The sequence below is a fragment of the Musa acuminata genome, chromosome BXJ3-4, assembly GCF_036884655.1.
Source record: "Musa acuminata AAA Group cultivar baxijiao chromosome BXJ3-4, Cavendish_Baxijiao_AAA, whole genome shotgun sequence".
Classification (NCBI taxonomy): Eukaryota; Viridiplantae; Streptophyta; class Magnoliopsida; order Zingiberales; family Musaceae; genus Musa; species Musa acuminata.
The window spans coordinates 31,664,740-31,686,334 of NC_088352.1; the positions used below are offsets into that span (position 1 = coordinate 31,664,740).

The 21,595-nt window shown below is 36.9% G+C and overlaps 1 protein-coding gene across 2 annotated transcripts in view; it reads right to left on the bottom strand.

The window, feature by feature from the left end:
• Positions 1–591: 591 nt before the first annotated feature.
• Positions 592–21,595, bottom strand: part of LOC103981963 (ATP-dependent DNA helicase 2 subunit KU70) — a 43,492-nt gene continuing 22,488 nt past the window's right edge. For both annotated transcript variants that reach the window (XM_009398742.3, XM_018824477.2), the window contains 7 exons: positions 21,512–21,573; positions 18,561–18,621; positions 4,003–4,095; positions 3,807–3,927; positions 1,693–1,795; positions 1,389–1,581; positions 592–1,024 (listed from right to left, as the gene is read on the bottom strand). In XM_009398742.3, coding sequence (XP_009397017.2) covers positions 911–1,024; positions 1,389–1,581; positions 1,693–1,795; positions 3,807–3,927; positions 4,003–4,095; positions 18,561–18,621; positions 21,512–21,573 — 747 coding nt within the window. In that variant the 3' untranslated portion in view covers positions 592–910. The remainder of the gene's footprint in view (positions 1,025–1,388; positions 1,582–1,692; positions 1,796–3,806; positions 3,928–4,002; positions 4,096–18,560; positions 18,622–21,511; positions 21,574–21,595) is intronic.

A 21,595-nucleotide genomic window follows, 5' to 3' on the forward strand; every position in this document is an offset into this window, starting at 1 on the left:
CATAGCATAAAAAGCTTCCAAATCAAGGCAGGGGATGAACTTTGAGCAAATGCATTCCAAGTATGGATCGATCGATGGCCTTCTCTTTATACTAAATATGTATACTTTATATCGAGTTTAGCAGGTAAAAGAAAGAATTGGGGGGATGTAATCAAAAGCATGGAAACAGACTGAGAATCCCCGGTTTAGGCTGATCAAGGCACCACTCTTCATGCAGCTATAACGTAGGTAAAAGAAGGATTCTCTAAGCTTGACTAACTAGATATTCATGATGGAGACTAGTATCTCATACAAATGCTGATGAAAACAACACATACCAGCAATTCAATTGAGCATCCTCTGATGAACATACACGAGAACCTCTGGGTGTCTCTCTGCAAGTAGAATGCTTTTGGCTTTTTTAAGACAGGTTGATCAATGCAAGATACACGACAGCTAAATCATCTCCTTAGTGAAGAACAGAGCAACATTTTCTGAAATTTAAGAGGATGACAATTAAATCACTCAAAGAGTATCAGGCAGAGACTGTTAGATAAGCTGTAACAACGGCGCAACCAAGGAAAAGCCACAAGTGCCATACCACGATGAAACTAGTGAGACAAAATACTTTCTTTCTAAGGCAATTGAATTTGCTCTTTTTGAGTGACATGGCTCAACTATCCAGTTAAGAGATTAAACAGATTTTCAAAACAAAACAGCTGAAACCTAACATTGATTGATTGATACTCAGAATAAATTGCATTCACAATTTGCCTTGCATTTGACATGAAAGGCTGACAGGTAGATGCCGATGCCACCAAGGGCAGCTGCTTGGTAATGGAGAAAGTAATCCATATATCTAAAAATATATACTTCCATAATCATCAAGCAGCTGCAGGTGTTTCAAGCTGAGAACTGTGCCAAATAGAATTTACTTGCCCAAATGGGTCAAGATTCTGCTTATCAGAGCCTCTTTCTTCCCAGTCACTGAAAGGTTGTGTGCGGTTAAGTAGTACTTCAACTCTATAACAGTCAGGTCCTTCAGCTGCATAAACAGAAACTATGGTGATAAGCAAATGCTAGTCACAATTCGAAATATATCTTGTCATATCTCTTCAACATTTATACGAACCATGTTCTGTGCTCTCCAGCGACCCCAACTTAAGATGATAAACTACAATTTGTGCTATTATCTAAATTAATGCATTAAGAATTTCATAGCATTGCTGGACTGTTAGTGACTTTGTTCTAATCGTAGCTCTTCAAGAGAGCATCACTAGATCTGGAACCAATTTTTTGTTACACATGATAAGATACATAAACTGTTCTTACATATAATGAAGATAACAAATGCATAGCTAGGAGTATATGCAAAACAATATTCATTAAACAGAAAATTGTATTCTTACTTGTCCACTTTCTGCAAGATCAGCCCAATTATATCTTGAACTCTCTCTCTCAGCAGTTTCAGCCATCTCTTTGCGCTTCCGGGAAGCCTCACTTCGAGAACCTCTCATAGACATAGAGTCAGCTTCCTCCTGGTCATGGTTTTCTCCATAAACGGCTATTTTAAATTCTTCTAGTACACGGACTACTCCTGGTCTATGGACGATACCAACACGTACGATTAAAGATGCAAAATGAAACTTTTCGGGCAAAATCACGATCTCAGTGAAAACTTTAGAAAGAAAAATACAGCAAACAACAAATTACCTAGCCAAGCCTTCTTCATCAGGCAGGGTTTCATCCTTGATATCTGGCATCTCATCCTCATCCAGAGCCAAAGCCTGCAGTATCCCGTAGTGTCTCTGCAAAGCTGCAAAGTCCAGGAAAAGGAAGAACTTGTATCAGAGTTCCCGTTAACTGCAGAGGCAGTTTTTCCACTTGTCAGAAATAATTGACAGTACAATAGCAACAGAAATTATCGCAATCAGCCAATAACCATGGTTCTTTAGAATATTGTTTGCTAACTGACATGGTACAACGCCTGAATTATCATAACCAAGGCCTGAAATCATGAGAATCAAGCTTTTAAAAGTATATATAAGGTGCTCACTGGTGGTGGATGGTGACTCATTTTCATTGCAAGTCATAATTAACACTCAATGTGGGACTATTGTGGAATACTACCATCTCCTACTTTCAAATACTTGATGTTCACAATGTCACACCCAAGGCCACACTCCACAAAAATCGGAAGGACGCCCAAACGATGTGGAAAAAGGAGGCACCAGGCCCACCTACCACTAGTCAAAGTGCTTATCCTGACAGGATTGGATTCAGTGGGAAGTACAATAGATCCCAAAATAGGTCACTCACTAGAATGGTTGCTAATTGATATTAATTTATCATTATCAGAAATGATCACATGGGTCAAGCCCCAAAAGAGGGGTACTTAATAGATGCTTTCTAGAGGTGGATAGCTGCTCATATACTACCTGAAGTGACCTCCCATACCCAATGTGCGACTAACTTGGGGTACCACGTGAATCACAAACAGTTGTGAGATGCATGCATGATGTATCATGAGCAGAAGAATTCATCACGTTCTACATCATAATATGTCATATACATGTCTTTTGGAGTCATTGCTGCATTCTTGCATACCATGTGTCGGTACACCATAACAGACTGGAGCCGACCAGTTCTGGTACCCAAAATTGGGATACTTTCTTTCAACAACAAGGTCAGATGTGAATATAATAGACGTCCATGTTCAGAAGTTTCAGCTCATCTGAGACTGACCAAAAGCTTCATGGAGCTTCAGACAGTTCAGTTAAATTGAATAGCTGCTACTTTGACCAGCTTCAGTTCAGCATTTTACTCCAGCTATAAGTTTAATTTTGATGGTTCTTGTTACAGTGTGTTTGTGCATCCAATCATCATTACAGCTGCACTGGTCAAAGCATCAACCACTGTGCTCAGCTGCCTAATAGAGGCATGCCTTTGACAAGGTATAGAGTTAGCTGACAATGTCAAAGAGAAGAAACCCACAAGACATTGAGGTTCTCCTACTAATCTTCCAATTTTACACATTGGTTGGGCTGTGTTGCTTCTTATAACTGGAAGACTGCTATTCCTACCAAGCTCATCAGATAAACAAACAAAGGAAGCAAATGCCATAATGTCTTATTCATCTATTTTGGAAAAATGAAGTGATCCTACTTTCTTTTCTCAATATTTACTCTATAGCACTTATTTACATAATAAGACTAGATAAAGAGACAAGGGATGCCAAACAATCAACTAGAATTGATTGGCTCACTTTTGACAAACTGAATTATATAATATCCTCAATAAACTCAAGTTTGGCTTTCAAGTAGTACACAAGGCTTAGTGATGCAGAACAGTACAGGAAGAATTTTTTAATGGAGAATTAATGAATTGAAAGTGCATAGATTAAATAATGTAAACTTCTAAAACACTAGTAATCACAATCAGGTGAAAAATGACAACAGAAACAGTAAGGTTGAGAAGGGTGCAAGAAATTAGCAACGGAACCTACAATGCTCACCATCAATAAGAGAATTATGAAAAAGGGTGATGCTTCCACCAATGCGGGCTCAGATGAGGGGTCAATGTACGCAATCTTACAACTAATTTATGTATATAGATCAGTAGGTAGATAATTGTAGTCTGAATCATCAAGATTCATTAAAATTCATAAATCCTGAATCATTTGAGTTTGAGAATAATTTCCCAACAAGGACTTTGTGAACAAATACGAGTTTGTAACATTCCCAAGAAGATTGTTTGGCATCAGAAGTATCTTTCTATAACCAATATGAAAAAAAATGATAGTTCTATAATGTAAATTTGCAGAAAACCTGGATTTGCAAATTGGCAAACTGAAAAGTCTTTCAAATCTATACGCCTCATCAAAGCAGAGGCTTTCTTGATCTGATCATCTGTGGCATGAGGTGCAATAGCATCATCTGTTCTGTGAAGCTGCAAGTTAAACCAGAATAAATAATTTGCCAATATCAAATAAGTAGCTGACATTGGTCAAATAACTCTGCATGCCTCTTCAACATGTCTGATATCATCAGAATAGGGAAGATATATCATGTGCATTCCAGGAGGTTCAACTTGACCGCTTGAACTTATTATCTCATCCTGTCCCATTGCAATCGTGTTAGAAAGTTTTATTCAAAGTTAGCTGATACAGAACCAAAAGAACAAGCTGCCATTCACAAAAATTCCAACACAATGGTTGGTTTGTCCATTGGCACATATTCTTTATTAAAAAAATTAGAGGAACAAGAAAATTATGCAAAAATAAGATGGATACAGTTGACCAAGATAACAGTACCTTATACTAATTACCAAAAGCAATTCAAGTAGTTTCTTTTAAGTTTATATCTATCTAGACTTTCTCAGTAGATGAGAGACAGGATTCAGAAGTAGAAGTGACTTCACTAGCGAGGCTAATATAGTTTCTTGAACACTCATGAACAAACCTTTTTTTTTTAACAGATCTAGATATGCTAAACATGGGTGACTTATTAACTTGGACATTGAAAATGTTTACATGCAAATCACATAGCATGTACATCTTATCAGGGTTTGTTGTACCGATGTGTACCACCTGATACAGGCAATATGTACCAGTCCGACAAGGGACCGGTATGCGAACTGCCCTATACCGGGCGATACAATTATGACTTTGTATCAAGCGATATAGGGTCTATACTGATCAGTAACAATCAAAATCCGATTATTACCGACCAGTACAGGTCGGTAATGGTCAGATTTCGACCGTTGCAGACCAACGGCTAAGATTGTCCTATTTCAAAATGATCAAATTGATTGTTTGAACCATTGGAAAGGGCTTCTAAACCATTTCCCCCCCCTCCCCCCCCTCTTTCAACTCATTTAACTCTCTCAATCTCAACTGTCTCAAACTCTTTCATTCACATCTCTCTCTCATTCTTATATTTTTGTTCTCCTAAACTAAACAAAGCTACGCTTTATGGATTTGATCAAATTTGGAAAGATTAAGATGAAGAACACATAAATCATTCTCGATTTTTATTGATTTATGAGATGATTAAGCTTATTATGTGTGGTTAATGACTTAACATCTAGTATGTTGTTTGATATGTTTTTGATAATAGAATAGTATTAATTAAAGAGTAATTAAGGCGTTTAATGTTATGATTAGTTGTTTAATGTTGATTTTTTCGAAATTAGACAATGAATGGGTCAAATTTTTGTATTTCATGCATATTAAGGTGATTTATATGTTTGTGATGATATAATATGTCTAATTAGGTTTTAATTAAGATTTTCATGCTGTGATTAGTGATTTTAATAAAGGATTGAAATATCGTACTGTACCGGAGTTTCGACGTTCGTTCGGTACGATATGATACTATATACCGAGCGGTATACCGTTCGATATATATATATATATATAAGACGTCGCCTCGTTCATATATATATATATATATATATGTATATGTATATATATATATGTATATGTATATATATATATGTATATGTATATATATATATATATATATATATAAGATTATATATATTTATATATAAATATTCTTATAAAAAGGTGACGTGACGTTGCCTTTTATATAAATATTTATATATATTAATATATATTCCGTTCCGTCCGATAACGGACAGTCCGTGTACCAGTCAGTTGACGGACCGATACGTACCGCCCGTACCGGGTGGTATTATTCAAAATTACATACCTTGGTTTTAATGATGATTTAATCAAAATTTGATCAATATTAGCTCAATTCAATATCTTTAATACCTAGTATAGTGTTTAACATGTTTATAGTGATAAAAAGTATATTTAATTACGATGATATCAAAATTTAAGCCATATTGAGTCAATTAAATATCCTTAATACATATTAGAATGTTTGATATATTTATAATGATGAAAGAGAAATAATTCGGGGGTAATCAACTATGTTAATGGTATGATTAATGTATTTAATGATGATTTTATCGTAATTTGACCTACATTGGATTAAATTTATATATTTAATACTTCTTTGGGTGTTTGATATATCTATAGTGGTAAAATAAAGCTAATTAAGTTTTTTTACTACTGTAGTTAGTGTATTTAATGATAAATTTAACGATATTGAGTTAATTCTATGTATTTATAATGACAAAATAGGGTTCATTACGTATAATCGCACCTTGTTATTTTAAATTAGGGCTAATCGTAGCTTGACTATTTGATTTGATTTTGATAGGGACATGACACCAAATGAATAGACACATGATGACGCTTGGGATCATGCCCGAAAGATAGATGGGAACCGTCATCATTGGCAATGCATTTATTATGACTATATCGGGTAAAGATATATTTGGCCAATGGGTATCTCGATGTTGCAAAATGCAAGAAAGTTCCGAAAGAGGTTCATAAATCTTTTCAAGACAAGTTACAATAGGAAAGGGAAGATACAATGAAAAAAAAGGCAAGAGTTGAGAAAAAAATACTATAGGGCTATGCAAGAATCGATTTATGATGAATATAAGGGTCATGACGATGAAATCGACCCGGATCTCAAAGCTGGTATTCGTATTATTGAATCTCGGATTTTGATGGTAAAATCAATTGGTAAATTATTTGATCTAATCCATGTGTTGAGATAAGTATGCAGGATTAACTACGATAGCAGTAAGGCGTAAAGCAGATGATGGGCCAAAGTCGAAAACTCGGACGATATACCGGCAGCTCGCCGAGAGTTCATCGTGAATCATCGAAAGCATGTTGGAAGACTCGCTGAAAGCTTGTCGGAAGATCGCCGGAAGCACGCCGGAAGACTAGCCGAGAGTTGGTCGGCAGTTCGCCGGAAGCTCGCCGGAAGACTCGCCGAAAAGTTCGCCGAAAGATCACCGAGTGAAAAAATCGACGTACGGACCATGCTTGCCTTAATCGTAGTTAGAACGAGTTGATTTGGGACGTAATCCCATCAACTCTGTTAGGGGCCAACTAGGCACGGAGTTGGGCTGGTTTGGGCCGGAGTCAAGGCCCAACCAGGATGCTGAATTCCTAGCCAACGGTGGCATTGCTTAGAAAGCAGCACCCTAGGTGGTCTGGGCAGTGGTATCACCAGTAGTTATTGCTGCCAGCGGTGATACCGCCCCTGTCAGCGGTGGTACCGCCCAATGTCAGGTGTCAAGCGGTGGTACCGCCAAATGTCAGGTGTCAAGCGGTGGTACTGCCCAATAATGGCGATGGTACCGCCAGTACCCGGAAGTCCGGGATGAGACACTTTTTGGCTCCATTTTTTAAAGCCATTGGGGCCTATATATACCCCACCCTTTTCAGCATGAAAAGACACCGAAGTATGATTATAATCTTGAGTTATTGAGGTGTAAAAGTGTTGTAAACAAGTGCTAGAGTACACCCTTTCTAAGTTTTTGAGATCATTCAAGAGAGGTGTGGGACTTGTAAGGGTTGTCTCCTAAACCCGACAAAAGGAGAAAGAGCTGTAAAAGGTGATTGGTCTTCACCGATTGAAGGAAGGCCTTTAGTGGACGCCGGTGACCTCAACGGAGGAGGGATCCGAAAGTGGATGTAGGTCACATTGACCGAACCACTCTAAATTCTGGTTTGCATTTCGTTTTGAGCAATTTACTTTAACTACAAATCATTTCATAGCAAACTACTTCTCCTCCTCATCTTGCTTTCACTACGCTTACGCTCTCTTCGTTTCAAGTTGCTATCTTTCCGAATCGATTTCCATTGAACGTACGAAATCTTTTACGAAATCCAAGAATTTTCCGCTGCACTAATTCCTCCCCCCCCCCCCCCCCTCTTAGTGACGCTCTTGATCCTAACAATTGGTACCAGAGCATGGTTCACTCTCGTTTGGTTTAAAACCCAAGAGAGATGACATTTGCCGGCAACCAAGAGGGTCATTCAATTACACGTCCGCCCATGTTCAATGGGACGGATTACACATATTGGAAGACTAGAATAAAGATCTTCCAAATTTCAATGGATTTTAAACTATGGAACGTTGTCGAAAATAGTTTTCAAAAGTCTTCTCTTCCAATGAACGATTGGAATGAGTTGGAGAAAAAGGCTTTCACTTTAAATATCAAGGTTATGAATGCCTTGTTTTGTGTATTAGATAAAAACGAGTTTAATTGAGTGTCGATATGTGAAATGGCTTTTGATATTTGGCACACACTCGAAGTGACTCAAAAACGCACTAGTAGAGTGAAGGAGTCAAAAATTAATCTGTTAGTGCACACTTATGAGTTGTTTCGGATGAAACCGAGTGAGACCATTGGAGACATGTACACCCGATTTACAGATGTCGTCAATGGTCTAAAAGGACTTGGTAAAAGTTTCTCAGATTTTGAACTTGTTAATAAAATTTTAAGATCCCTTCCAAAGAGTTGGGATCTTAAAGTAACGGTCATTCAAGAGACCAAAGATCTAAATAATTTTCCTCTCGAAGAACTAATTGGGTCACTAATGACCTATGAAATGACTTAAAAGCTCATAAAGAGCTTGAGAATACCCTTCCAAAGAACAAGAAAGATATGGCACTAAGCATGGTATGCAGTACCGAATGGTACCGCCCGGTACAGGTGGTACGTACCAATCCGACGGCATACCGGTATGCGAACCGCCCAGTACCACTATAGTGCTACAGTATTACACTGTAGTAGTGCTACAGTACTACGATGCTACAGTAATGAAGAAAATATATAAAATTGTTCGGTACACCAGGGTGTACCGCTCGATATGTCCTGGTGTACCGCTCGATACACCGGTGCCGTACCGTACCAAGCCAACCTCGAAACACCGGTACGGTACGGTATTGCATACCTTGACACTAAGAACTCAAGAAGATCACTTGAAAGAAAACTCAAGTGATAAGGACCTTGATGAAGATTTGGCACTCTTAACAAGAAAATTTAAAAAATTCATAAAAAAAAATAAATTTAAAAATGATACTAAAAATAAATTTGAACCCAAGAAAGATCAAATAATATGCTACGAATGCAAGAAGTCAGGACATTACAAGAGCGAATGTCCCCTAGCCAAGAAGAGGCAACCAAAGAAGAAGGCTCTCAAAGCAACATAGGACGACTCAAGTGCATCCGAAGAAGAGGAGCCTACCATCACCGAGCAAGTTGCTCACTATACACTAATGGCCATTGGAGATAAGGTAATAAGTTCATTTGATGCAAATTTATCAGTTGATGAACTATTAAATGTTTTTCATGATTTATTTGATGAATGCAAATCAATTAATAAAAAATATAAATTATTGAAAAAGGAGCATGCTTCTCTTGTTAGTGATTTCGATAAATTAAAGGTTGAGCATAATAATAGTTTAACTCCTTGTACGAATTGTAATAAACTATAAATACTTAAAAAGGAAAACTTGCTACTCAAAGAAACCTTAGAAAAATTTGAGGTTGGTAGCAAGTCTTTGAACATGATCCTTGCTAATAAGGGTCACGTTTATAGGAGAAGTGGAATCGGATTTGTGAGTAGCTCTCACCAAAATCTAACCACCTTTGTTAAAAGCCCGACCTTACATGTTTCATCTCACACCAAATGCAACTTTTGTTGCAAACTCAGACATATTACCTATAAATATCCACTTCAAAGATGTAGTCCACGTAGATTGATTTGGGTTCCTAAAAGAACCTCAAATGACTCAATGCAACATGATAAGATATGTAGATCGATTTTTGAGGCACCCAAGTTCAAATGGGTACCTAAAAATCATCATTTTTTTGTAGAAAAATGTACCATCACAAGCTAGGAGCAAGAGATGGTACCTTGATAGTGGATACTCAAGGCATATAACCGGAGATCCATCTTAATTCTCTAAGCTTACTAGCCTAGACGAAGGATATGTCACCTTCGGAGATAACAACAAGGATAAAATCATTGACAAAAGAACCATAGGTAACAAATCCAACCTTTTTATTGAAGATGTGTTGTTAATTGATGGCTTAAAGCATAACCTCTTAAGCATTAGTCAATTGTGTGATAGAGGATATATTGTTAAATTTGAATTTAATGCTTGCATTATTGAAAAACCACACAAAAACACATCTATGATTGCACTAAAACAAAATAACGTATACACTATTGAGGTAAAGCAAGTTCACTACTACTGTTGCGGTGAGGTAAAGATATATACACTAACTTAACGATTCTTCCAAAAAGCTACGAACATTTACTATCTTTAAGCACCAAAATACTTCATCACATCTTGATAAGTATCATTCTCCTAAAGCAATATCATCATGATGAAGTAAATCAAATGGAACTAGGTACCATGTATTGGATTATGAAGGGACATAACAATTGTTTTGGTTACCTGATCCAACAAAACATGATAGAACTATCAAAAAAGGACATGATGGTTCCATATGGTGGCTTAATCACAAGACTACTCCATGCCTATGATATTGCCATTCCACCCGACGAAGAAGTTATAAAATTAGACAGATTTAGTATCATAAATAGAAATCTACTTCGACGGATGAGATGTACATTTAGAAATGGTATATGGACTAAACTACCTAGAAGAATTGATCCCCTCCAACCCGAACCAAAATCGGAAACACCAATTTTTAAGGGTAATATATCTCCTCCAACTGGTCCCTTTGAGGAATCACCTCCAGTAGAGCAAGCACCTCCCTCATCTATCGACGACATAGAGACTCGGATGGATCGATTTGAACAACGGCAAGATCGACTTAAACAACGCCAAGATCAAATTTTAACTGAGCTACAGCAGATTCATCAACAACTCAATACCCTATTTAGACATTTTGACTGGCTACCACCTGAAAAATTAATTGTGACTTTTTGCTGATGACAAAGGGGGAGAAATGGATAAAATACCCTTCTTTTATTCTGCTTACTTTGATGTTGTAATCCTATGTTGTTTACCTTGATGTTGTAAACTCAAAATGTTACTTACTTTGATGATTACAATTCTGTGCTTTGATTTCCATGTTATCTCTTCCAATGATTAGTACAATATTATGCTTACCTTGATGCCAAAAATTTCTGTGATTTTGACTCGAAAATGGATGTCATGTCTTGACATCATTTCTATCGACGAATACGTGGTAAATCATGATGTACATGATGATAATAAGTCTAAATTATCAATTTGATGCTTGAATTCAAAGGTGTAGAATTCAAGAATATCTTTTCTCAATTATGGCATATAGATAGGGGGAGTTAAGATTAACTCCATCATCAATTGGTTGTCATCATCAAAACGAGGGAGATTGTTAAATCTCGAATTTTGATGATAAAATCAATTGGTAAATTATTTGATCTAATCCATGTGTTGAGATAAGTGTGCAGGATTAACTACGATAATAGTAAGGCGTAAAGCAAATGATAGGCCGGAGTCGAAAACTCGTACGATATACCGGGAGCTCGCCGAGAGTTCATTGTGAGATCATCGGAAGCACGTTGGAAGACTCACCGAAAGCTCGTTGGAAGATCGCCGGAAGCACGTCGGAAGACTAGCCGAGAGTTGGTCGGGAGTTCACCGAAAAACTCGCCGAAAAGTTCACCGGAAGATCGTCGAGTGAAAAATCGACGTACCAGACCATGCTTGCTTTAATCGTAGTTAGAACGAGTTGATTTGGGAGGTAATCCCATCAACTCTGTTAGGGGCCAACTAGGTTTGAAGTTGGGCTAGTTTAGGCCGGAGTCAAGGCCTAACTAGGATGCTAAATTCCTGGCCGGCGGTGGCACAGCTTGGAAAGCAGCACCCCAGGTGGTCTGGGCGATGGTACCGTCGGCAGTTATTGCTGCCAGCGGTGGTAACGCCCCTGTCAAGCGGTGGTACCGCCAGAGCTCGGTCTCCGAGCTTTGTTAGGCGGTGGTACCGCCCAGTAATGATGATGATACCGCTAGTACCCTGGAAATCTGGGATGAGACACTTTTTTACTCTATTTTTGAAAGTCATTGGGGCCTATATATACCCCACCCTTTTCAGCAATGAAAAGGCACCGAAATGTGATTATAATCTTGAATTATTGGAGTGTAAAAGTGTCGTAAACAAGTGCTAGAGTCCTCTCTTTCTAAGTTTTTGAGATCATTCAAGAGAGGTGTGGGACTTGTAAGGGTTGTCTCCTAATCCCGACAAAAGAAAAAAGAGCTGTAAATGGTGATTGGTCTTCACCAATTGAAGGAATGCCTTTAGTGGACGCCGGTGACCTCAACGGAGGAGGGATCCGAAAGTGGATGTAGGCCATATTGACCGAACCACTCTAAATTCTGGTTTGCATTTCTTTTTAAGCAATTTACTTTAACTGAAAATCATTTCATAGCAAACTGCTTCTCCTCCTCATCTTGCTTTCACTACACTTACGCTCTCTTGCGTTTCAAGTTGCTATCTTTGGCAATGCCTGTGATGACCCCTTGCTCGAGATCCCTTTTTCCGAGCCTTCGCTGGACCAATCGACTTTTCTCTCTATCGTCTCGAGTTAGAGCTACCATGAATTCTGAAATGGAGTATTTATAGTTTTAATGATGCACTAGATCCTAACTGTATATTAATTCGAGTGGCATTCTTACCTTTTTCCGCGCCCTGCAGCTCGACACCTATGAAAAAGGGTCTAGTCTATACTCCCTTTAATAGCAAACTCTTAGTCACATTTGAAAGTTGTACAAGGAAGCAATGAGGCATCGACAACCTGACTCGCAATGGTAGCGTGGCGATGGCAGTGGGCTTATGCCACAAGGAATCCAGAGGTCAACTAGCATGAGGCAACCAACTGCCCCTTAGTTAAGCCAAATTGGCAGCACAAGGCAGGATGGAATCCTTCGTAAGGTTAACACTAGATATTATTGATATTGATCTGCAAGCATATCCTCCACAAATAGTAAAGCAAGCATAGATTGACGATACATGTACAAAAGAAAAGAAAAAAGGATACTGAGAAAGCAATTGCAAAATGATTCAACTTCTAGAGGATTCCAATAAACACAACCCAAGGTCTATATTATCATAGCATAATCTCCTCTATTCAAAAGTTTGGCATAAGCATCCAACCTCCAACACCGAAAGAGATCCATGACGTATATTTAGATGAGGAGTTGGCAGAATAGAAGGATTGGATCAAATCCTTCAAGAGATAGTGGGACGAATATGGGATGATACTGATGTGTGATAGTTAGATAGGGCCAACAAAACTGAGTATCATCAATTTTTTTGTTTATTACAACAGACATATGATTTTTCATAAGTTAATTAATACTTCCGACATAATTTAAGATGCATAATGTGGTATAGATCGGACTATAGCATATTGTCCAGATCAAGGTATGCAATTTCGAATAATACCGCCCGGTACGGGCGGTACATATCGGTCCATCAGCTTACCGGTACACGAACCGCCCGTTACCAAGCGAAACGAAAAAATATATATATATTAATATATAAATATTTTATAATAGGTGACGTCGCATCGCCTTTTTCGACGACGTCGCCTTATATATAAAGAATATATATATATATATATATATATATATATATATATATATATATATATATATATATATATATATATATATATATATAAACAAGGCGACGTTACCCCGCGTGGGAGAAGGAAAAGGCGACGTCGCCTTTTATAAAAATATTTTATATATAAATATTTTTATAAATATATATAAATATATAAATATATAAATATATAAATATATATATATATATATATATATATATATAAACAGGGCGACGTCGCCCTGCGTAGGAGAAGGAAAAGGCGACGTCGCTGAGGCGATGTGACGTCGCCTTTATAATATATATATATATATATATATATATATATATATATATATATATATATATATATATATATATATATATATACCGAGCGATATACCGCTTGGTATACAATTTCATACCGTACCGAGCGAATGTTGAAACTCCGATACGATACGAAATTGCATATCTTGGTCCAGATAGTCACCAACAATGGAGTCAATTTCAAGAAGGTCAGTTTACAATTGATGGAAAAAAGAATAGCATTATTTTGGACTCCATGTGCAACTTATTACATGGATCTAGTGTTGAAAGGCATTTGTGAGCTACCATCAGTCAGCAAGTGTGTAGCTCGAGAATAGTCGATTATAAAGTTTATATATAATCATCAATGAGTTCACTCTTTAATAAAAAAAGTATATAAATGGAGAGATACTAAGACTTGGAGTCACTCAGTTTGCTACAAATTTCATTATCTTGAAGACAATCCAGCAAAAGAAGCAGGACCTCAAGACAATGGTCACCTCATAGGAATGGTCTGATTCTAAGTATTTGAGATCGAGTGATGGAAAAAAGATAGAAAAGACTATTCTTTCTTCTAAATTTTGGGATACTACAAAAGAAATCATAACAAGAGTGAAATCACTTTGCGTTGACCTTCATAAAGTCGATATGAACAAGTGTCCCTAAATGCCTTATCTTAAACACATGCTAATTACAGCGAGAGGAGGTTAAGAAAGTATTCAAAGATGATTTTAAGACCAAGTAATACTTACAAATCATCAATGGCAGGACTGAAGTTCATATGGACCAAGATATCCATAATGCAGATAAATTCATATTCAGTGTAATTTAATTCATAATTTCTTAATATTTAAAAAATTCTTACTAATAAAATTATGCCTCGCGACGTATTATCTAAATCTGTCCATTCAATTTCGATATAGTCTTGGAACACAATAAATTTATTGTCGGTACTAAGAAATGTTATATATCAACTCTTATAAAAAACTATCGATGCTATTATGGAGGGCCGATTATTTCGGGAAACAATTTGTTCATTCTTTGACGACGTAGTTGTATCGTGTCATTATAATATAGATCCTGGTGAAAAAAAATTACACATGTTAATTATAAACTATATTTGATATTAATTATTTGTTCTGCTAATAAAGTTATATCTATATCCTTTTACAATTAGTGGTGGCTATAATTTGGAGGGGATGCTCCAAATTTAAGGAAGGTTGTCGTTCGTGTACTTTTGCAGATGATGACATCTAGTGGTTGTAAATGTAATTGGTCAACAATTATATTGATTCACACGACGGTCCGCAATAGACAATCGTATAGAGTCTAGACAGTTAGAGAAACTAGTATATATCCACTATAACATGCGACTAAGGTTGCGATGTCCCGAGTTGGACAAGGAGCCAAAGGAAATAGAGATTGATCCCATCGAAGATTCAAAACCGATGTTAAAGTGGGTCGAAGCAAGGGAGAACTAAGAGGATCTTATATTTGATAAGGCGGGAGATCCTCAACGTCCTTTATGTTTTATTATCGAGGCAATATAAGAAGATGAAGCATATCCCTAGTAAGAGGAAGATCCCCCTCGGTCAAAACGTGGCGGAAGGAGTTGGAAAACATCGAGTCAGACTACTTAAGGACCTAGAAACATCCAACCATCACAATCGTCCGCCCAACGAGCAAAGTCAAAGGCAAAGGGGAAGGCAATAGCATTAGCCGCATCGTTGGAAAGAATCGAGTTGCACGATGAAACACCTCAATCGCATTCAATAAACCGCTCAGTCCAAAGACATGGTTGCAACGTGGACAACAATGCCTCACCATTGATGGTGGTGACATTGAGGAGTCGATGGTCCCGTCTACATAATTTAAGGGTGGTGCATGGACCAAACAATATTTTACACATGCCACCTAAGATTCAAATCATGGAACTCAACGAAGTACTGGTCAAATTTATACACAGAAGGGAAAGACAGTGGATAATTTTAGGCAGATGCGATAGAGCCTACACGACGTAGACACAAAGAAAAACTCATCATATTCACGGCCATCGTATTATGAAGAATCTTATGACCAACAATAATACGATAATAGTTGGTCGTACTTTTCTAAGCAGTAGTATGGTGATCAATCTTATGATTCGAAACAGTAGAACAGTAGCGAAAGTAAAAGTTCTTATATTATTCTTCATACTCCGCACCAATATATACCACAATCATACTTACCCTAGGAGCCGCCTCGGACACGTGTGATCCACAACAATCAGTCTACGACCATGACCACATTGATGCACCGGTGGCATTCAGTGTATCAGTATACTTTGTCGTTGGATCAATTTCAAGATTGAGTCCAACAAACATATCAAATTGATATACAGATACATATGATCGAGGAACCAAATCCATCGCCCATAGAGTCCCGTCATTATTTTTGTTGATAGAACTAAGTATATTCATCGATTAATTACTTAATTCATTTGAACCTTAAAGTTTAAGTTGTTAAAAAAAATCTAACAATTCAAATCGTTTCTTTGTAGATAATTCAATATTAACGAAAGGATGATTTGGAACGTACAACAAAGCTACTCCTCAAAGTCCAAAAAAGATATGCATCACTATTCTTTTCTAATTTTATATTATTTTGCTAAAATTATACTAAATTTATATTTATTTTCAACTTTAAAACCCTAATCTAACTTTTTTTTTATTTTTGGAGCTATTTTTGATATTTTTTTCATACAGTTGGTACATCCCGACATACCGACATATAGTACATCGGTATGCCCTGGTACATATTGTACCGACAACCAATCAGTACACCAACATGGACCAATAAGACAAACCTCGCATCTTATAAGACTAGTTAGCCTTTTCTTGGAAAACTTCCATCCTAGAAGACTTTGTGAGGTTATACCTCAACTATTCAGTGTTACCCGTCTGAAAAAGAAAAAAATATTATTACAACAAGAAATTTAGGTACATAGGTTTAAAATCCAACTTCATCAATCTAAATAGCTTTTTCTTAGAAAATTTTCATCAACGAAGAACAAATATGAACTTCTATGAAGTCCCATATGAAAGAAACTAACCATATATTACTCATCAAATCTATGAACTTCTATGAAGTTCTATAAGCCCCATATGAACTTCTATGAAGTTCCAAATGGTAGCCCACATTGCTGCATGGATAAAATCGTGGATGTTGGCACTTAGGCTATGGTATGCCATATAAGTAGACTACAGTAGCAGCCTGACAATATAATAGCCAGTCTCAGCCACATGGAGTTTACCATGCTCAATCAGGTCAAAAGTGGATCGACAATTTTGATACCATTAGAAACTTGATCAATCAGGAATTAGACTGCTTGATTAAATTAATGCCTTCACCCTCAAAGCTTGACATTCTAGACTATATTTATTTTCTCAACCATTGTAACTGATCCTCTTTTCAGCTGTTGCTACCCTTTGCCAATGTTCAAGAATAGTTTCTTCCATTTTCCCTCAGCTGCTGATTGCTTGCCTACTCTTCAGCTGCATCTTTACAGTCAAATGTCTCTGTCCTAGTACAACTCCTTTCCCTCTTCTAAGTTCTATCTGGTCCATTTAGTACTACTCATTTGCTGCCACTTCATTGTAGGGTTTTACATTTCACCAGGACAACACACGGCAACCAGTTGACACATACTGGTTTCCCTATACCAAACACAGATTGTTACCATGATGTGTACCATCTGCAGAGGACTGACACACGATAAGTTGATTCTCATTCAATACAATTTTTTATCATGACTTTTTAGAATGTGATGTAAATTATCAACATTCAGGTCCAGAAAATATAAGGCAATTTATGTTGTCTCACAAAACTTCCCTTCCAATTCAGAGGTACTAGTTAGCTATATCTTTCTAGTAACTGCTCCTAATTCTCAGTAATATCTTCTAGAATACCTTCCACCTATTGAATAGGTGTGAAATACCAATTCTATAGTACATGGTAAAATCTCCATTCTAGAACAGGATCACATGGGTTTAGGAAAAGGGATTGGGATCAGTCATATCAGATTGACAGGATAAGACCCAGCTAAAAAAAGTTTTATATTAAAAATTAAAAACAAATACAAATTAAAGAAGAAAATTGCATATAATTTTAAATAAATATTTAAAATTTATTTTTATAACCATTTTCCTTGTCTATCATATGAATATGCTTGATTATCAAAATAAATAGACATTGATCAGGAGATCCAGCAAATCTTTGTCCGCTTTTGCCATCTTTCGGTTAGGGAGTGGTCAATAAAATTTTTGAATTTTGAGGGAACAGATAAATACTCAACAGCTATCAACATATATCTTTAGATTGCAAATAATCTCTTAGAAAATTAAAAGAACCTGGATTGTAGGAGTTAAAGTGTCCAAGTCGTCATGACAGCTAACTAAGTAAAGAAAAAAAATCCATATTCCTTGTCTATCAATACAAATTCGCATACTGTCAGCATAATTACTTCTATGGATTTGAATGCCAAAGTTCAGCATGGCAAATGATCTCTTACAACATCGGACCATTTAATGTTATCTACACTGTAAAAATGACATCAAGCAGTTGCATCTTGATGCTGTTCCTACAAAATGACATCAAGCATCTTTTTGAAAATCCAGGTTCAACATGATATAGTTAGAAACAAATCGGACTCATCTTTTACCAAATTAATGTATCAATTTAAATCATTAGAACTATGTCTAGATGTCTCCAAAATAATTCTATGCAATATACTGTTGCATAGGAAATTATTACCTGCGCGACAAGCGCGACTAGCCGTGGATTGCTTGATTTTCCATAGAAAGCAAACGCAAACCTGAAAACAGAGTGGGATCTTACCAAATGCTAGATTCATATCCAATTGTTGTATAATGTGCAAGAGGCAAGCTACTTATTGACTAAAATTAAGCATATCAATGACAAAATAGGACTCAAAATTAATGTCATCACAAATATCTCTATTCATTCTTTTTTGGCAACAGTAGACGTGAAAAGGATTGCATGCAGAGTGCTAGGCAGTACAAAGAAAAAACTATGCTGGTACAGCATAGGGCATTGTGGCCAACAGAATCCTCATTTTGAACCATGTCGACCATCAATACCATGTCAAGCCATTACAACACAGGCGCATGTTGCAAAATTAAAATTTTTTTATTTCAAAATTTGGTAAATCGCACAAAAATCTCAAACTAAAATAAGGGCATTTAAGATCCACTTTTGGTATTGCAGTAGTAGTGCAAGTTCTCAACAGTATCAATACTCATGCCTCTTTGATTCTATACATCTTAGCACCAAATTTTCTCAACATCTCAAAGTTCCACCAATTTAATTCCACTAGACTCTAACAAGGACCACAAATACAGTGCTCCACACCCCAAAATAAATTAAGCAAAAAGGTAAGGATCAAAGATGATTTCAGACAAAAGAGTATTGTTGAAAAATGTGGATCTAAAACCCAAGGATCGTAATTTCGTACCGTACCAGAGTTTCGAGCATAGCTCGGTATGAGACGGTATAGAGTACCGAGCGGAACACCAATGTGTGCTACTCGGTATATATATATATATATAATATATATATATATATAAGTTAAAAAAATAAGGCGACGTTGCCTCCTTTTTCTGCCCGCATGGGGGGAAGAAACCGAGGTTTCCTTCTCCCCACGCAAAAAAGGGCGACGAGGCAACGTCACCGCCTCGTAGTCTCATTTCTTCTGCCCGCATGGGGAGAAGAAACATTGCCTTGACAACGCTCCGTTTCTTCTCCCTACGATATCACCAAGGCCTCGTTGACTTAGACAAGGAGGCTACATCTCATCTGCAGCGTTTGACGAGGGAGGGCGACAACAGATCGGGATCGTCGAGGGAGAGCGACGTCGAATCTCCAGGTTCTCCCTTTTCTTCTCCCTCTTCTTTCTTCTCCCTCGGCTAATACCACCCAATAGCAGGCGGCGATGGTCGAAATCGACCGTCACCAACTGATTTAGGGTGGTAACGAGGCGAAAGCAACCCCAATCGACGATACCACCCGGTAGCAGGGCGATCCCCATACTGATCTGCTGGTGGACCAATACGTACCGTCCGATACGGACAATATTATTCGAAATTAAAATCCTTGCTAAAACCTACACTATCGCACAGAAGAATCACGGCAGACCCTGCTTAGAGGTAGCTACAAGATGGTATTTAGCTACACCCACAGCTACATTCATTATTATTTAAGGGCAATAATAATCTGATTAACCACTTGTATGCTGGTCTTGTTAAAATTTCCTATCCCTTTATATCATCGTTTTTATATTGGTTGGCTATATTTTGACAATGCACCATGCATCACCTTTGTACTCCTGCAAACTAAACTGAATGAGTTTGGCTTCAATGAGCTGATGTATAGACAAATCGTAGACTCTCAAGTAAAAAACTAGCAACTATCCTCTCAGATTACTAAATGTATTCACATGCAGTTATATTTTTCCCCTTAAAATCAACCAATTTGTCTCAAAGAACAGCATCATATTAAGATGTGGCATTGAAAAAAAAAACTTCCCATACACCATTTGTTTGAAAATTCCGAGACTTTTTTCTATTCCCTCAAACTCCAGGTTGAGATCAAAGTTTAAATAGGAATCAAGATCAAGATCAGCTAAGTCGTCCAAAATAAATGATTTTAAAGCCGAGCATTTATTTGTCTTAGTTACCATTTTAAATATCTGTTGATTTTTTATTTCTTAGAGATCTGTTAAGCTATAGAAGGGTGTGGTTTGCCTCCTATTAAATATCTGTTGAAAAAGGAAAGATGACAAAAGCTCTTATTCCAACAAACCCAGAAAAGAAAGAGGAAAAATGGGCAAAATTTTGACTGCTTCATGTAGACCTCCTCAAAGTCACCATGGTTGAAGGTGTTTTGTACATCTAGTTGATGTAGATACCAGCCATGAGAGACAACATACCTTTTTGAATGCAGACTAGGGGAGGAGGGAGAGTTTTGTTAAAAGGGTCTTCTTCTGTCTATTGCTCTTTTAACAAATATCCTTGGTGCACATATCCCGTGGCCCTTCAAAGATAAGGTTGGGTTGAACCATTGAATGCTTTCATTTTACAGGGCAAATAAACTGAAGAACTTTGATCTAGCCACTAAATCGTGCCCTCATTGGCATTGGATGGCTCGGACAAAAAATTTGTTAGCAATTAACAATTCAGATGAGAATCTTCTTATAATATAGTCGATACTTTGGATGTGACCTGATAAAAGTTATGAGATTCTGCTCATTTAATTGGAATAACTTTTCTTATAATTATTACACTTTCATATTTGATGGTATTAACTAAATGACTCCAAAAGGACTTCAACATATTAATATACCAGAAGATTGGCAGGTAAAAGAAACAAACAGGAAGATTCAATACAATAAATGTGGAAATGCAGCAAACCATTAGCACCTGTTATAAACTTCATTAATAATATAGAACAAAAGAAAAAAAAATCATGAATGTCAAAAGTAACATATCTATGAAAAATATTTCATCAACATGATAAATAAGATTTCTAGCACCAGAAAGGCTACAATTTATGCACTTAGCGCCAGAAAATAAAGGTAAGCAATTCATGAAATCAAGAGAAATGTAAAAGTTCATGATTATGATACAACAATAACAATTCTGATTCCTTCATCCAAGAATCAAAAACTTTAACTATAATCTACTAACCGCTTAAGGCGTAGCATTGATCGATATAAAGCAATAAAAATGCGAGTGCTTCCAATGACCTCCTGCATTAGATACAACAATGGT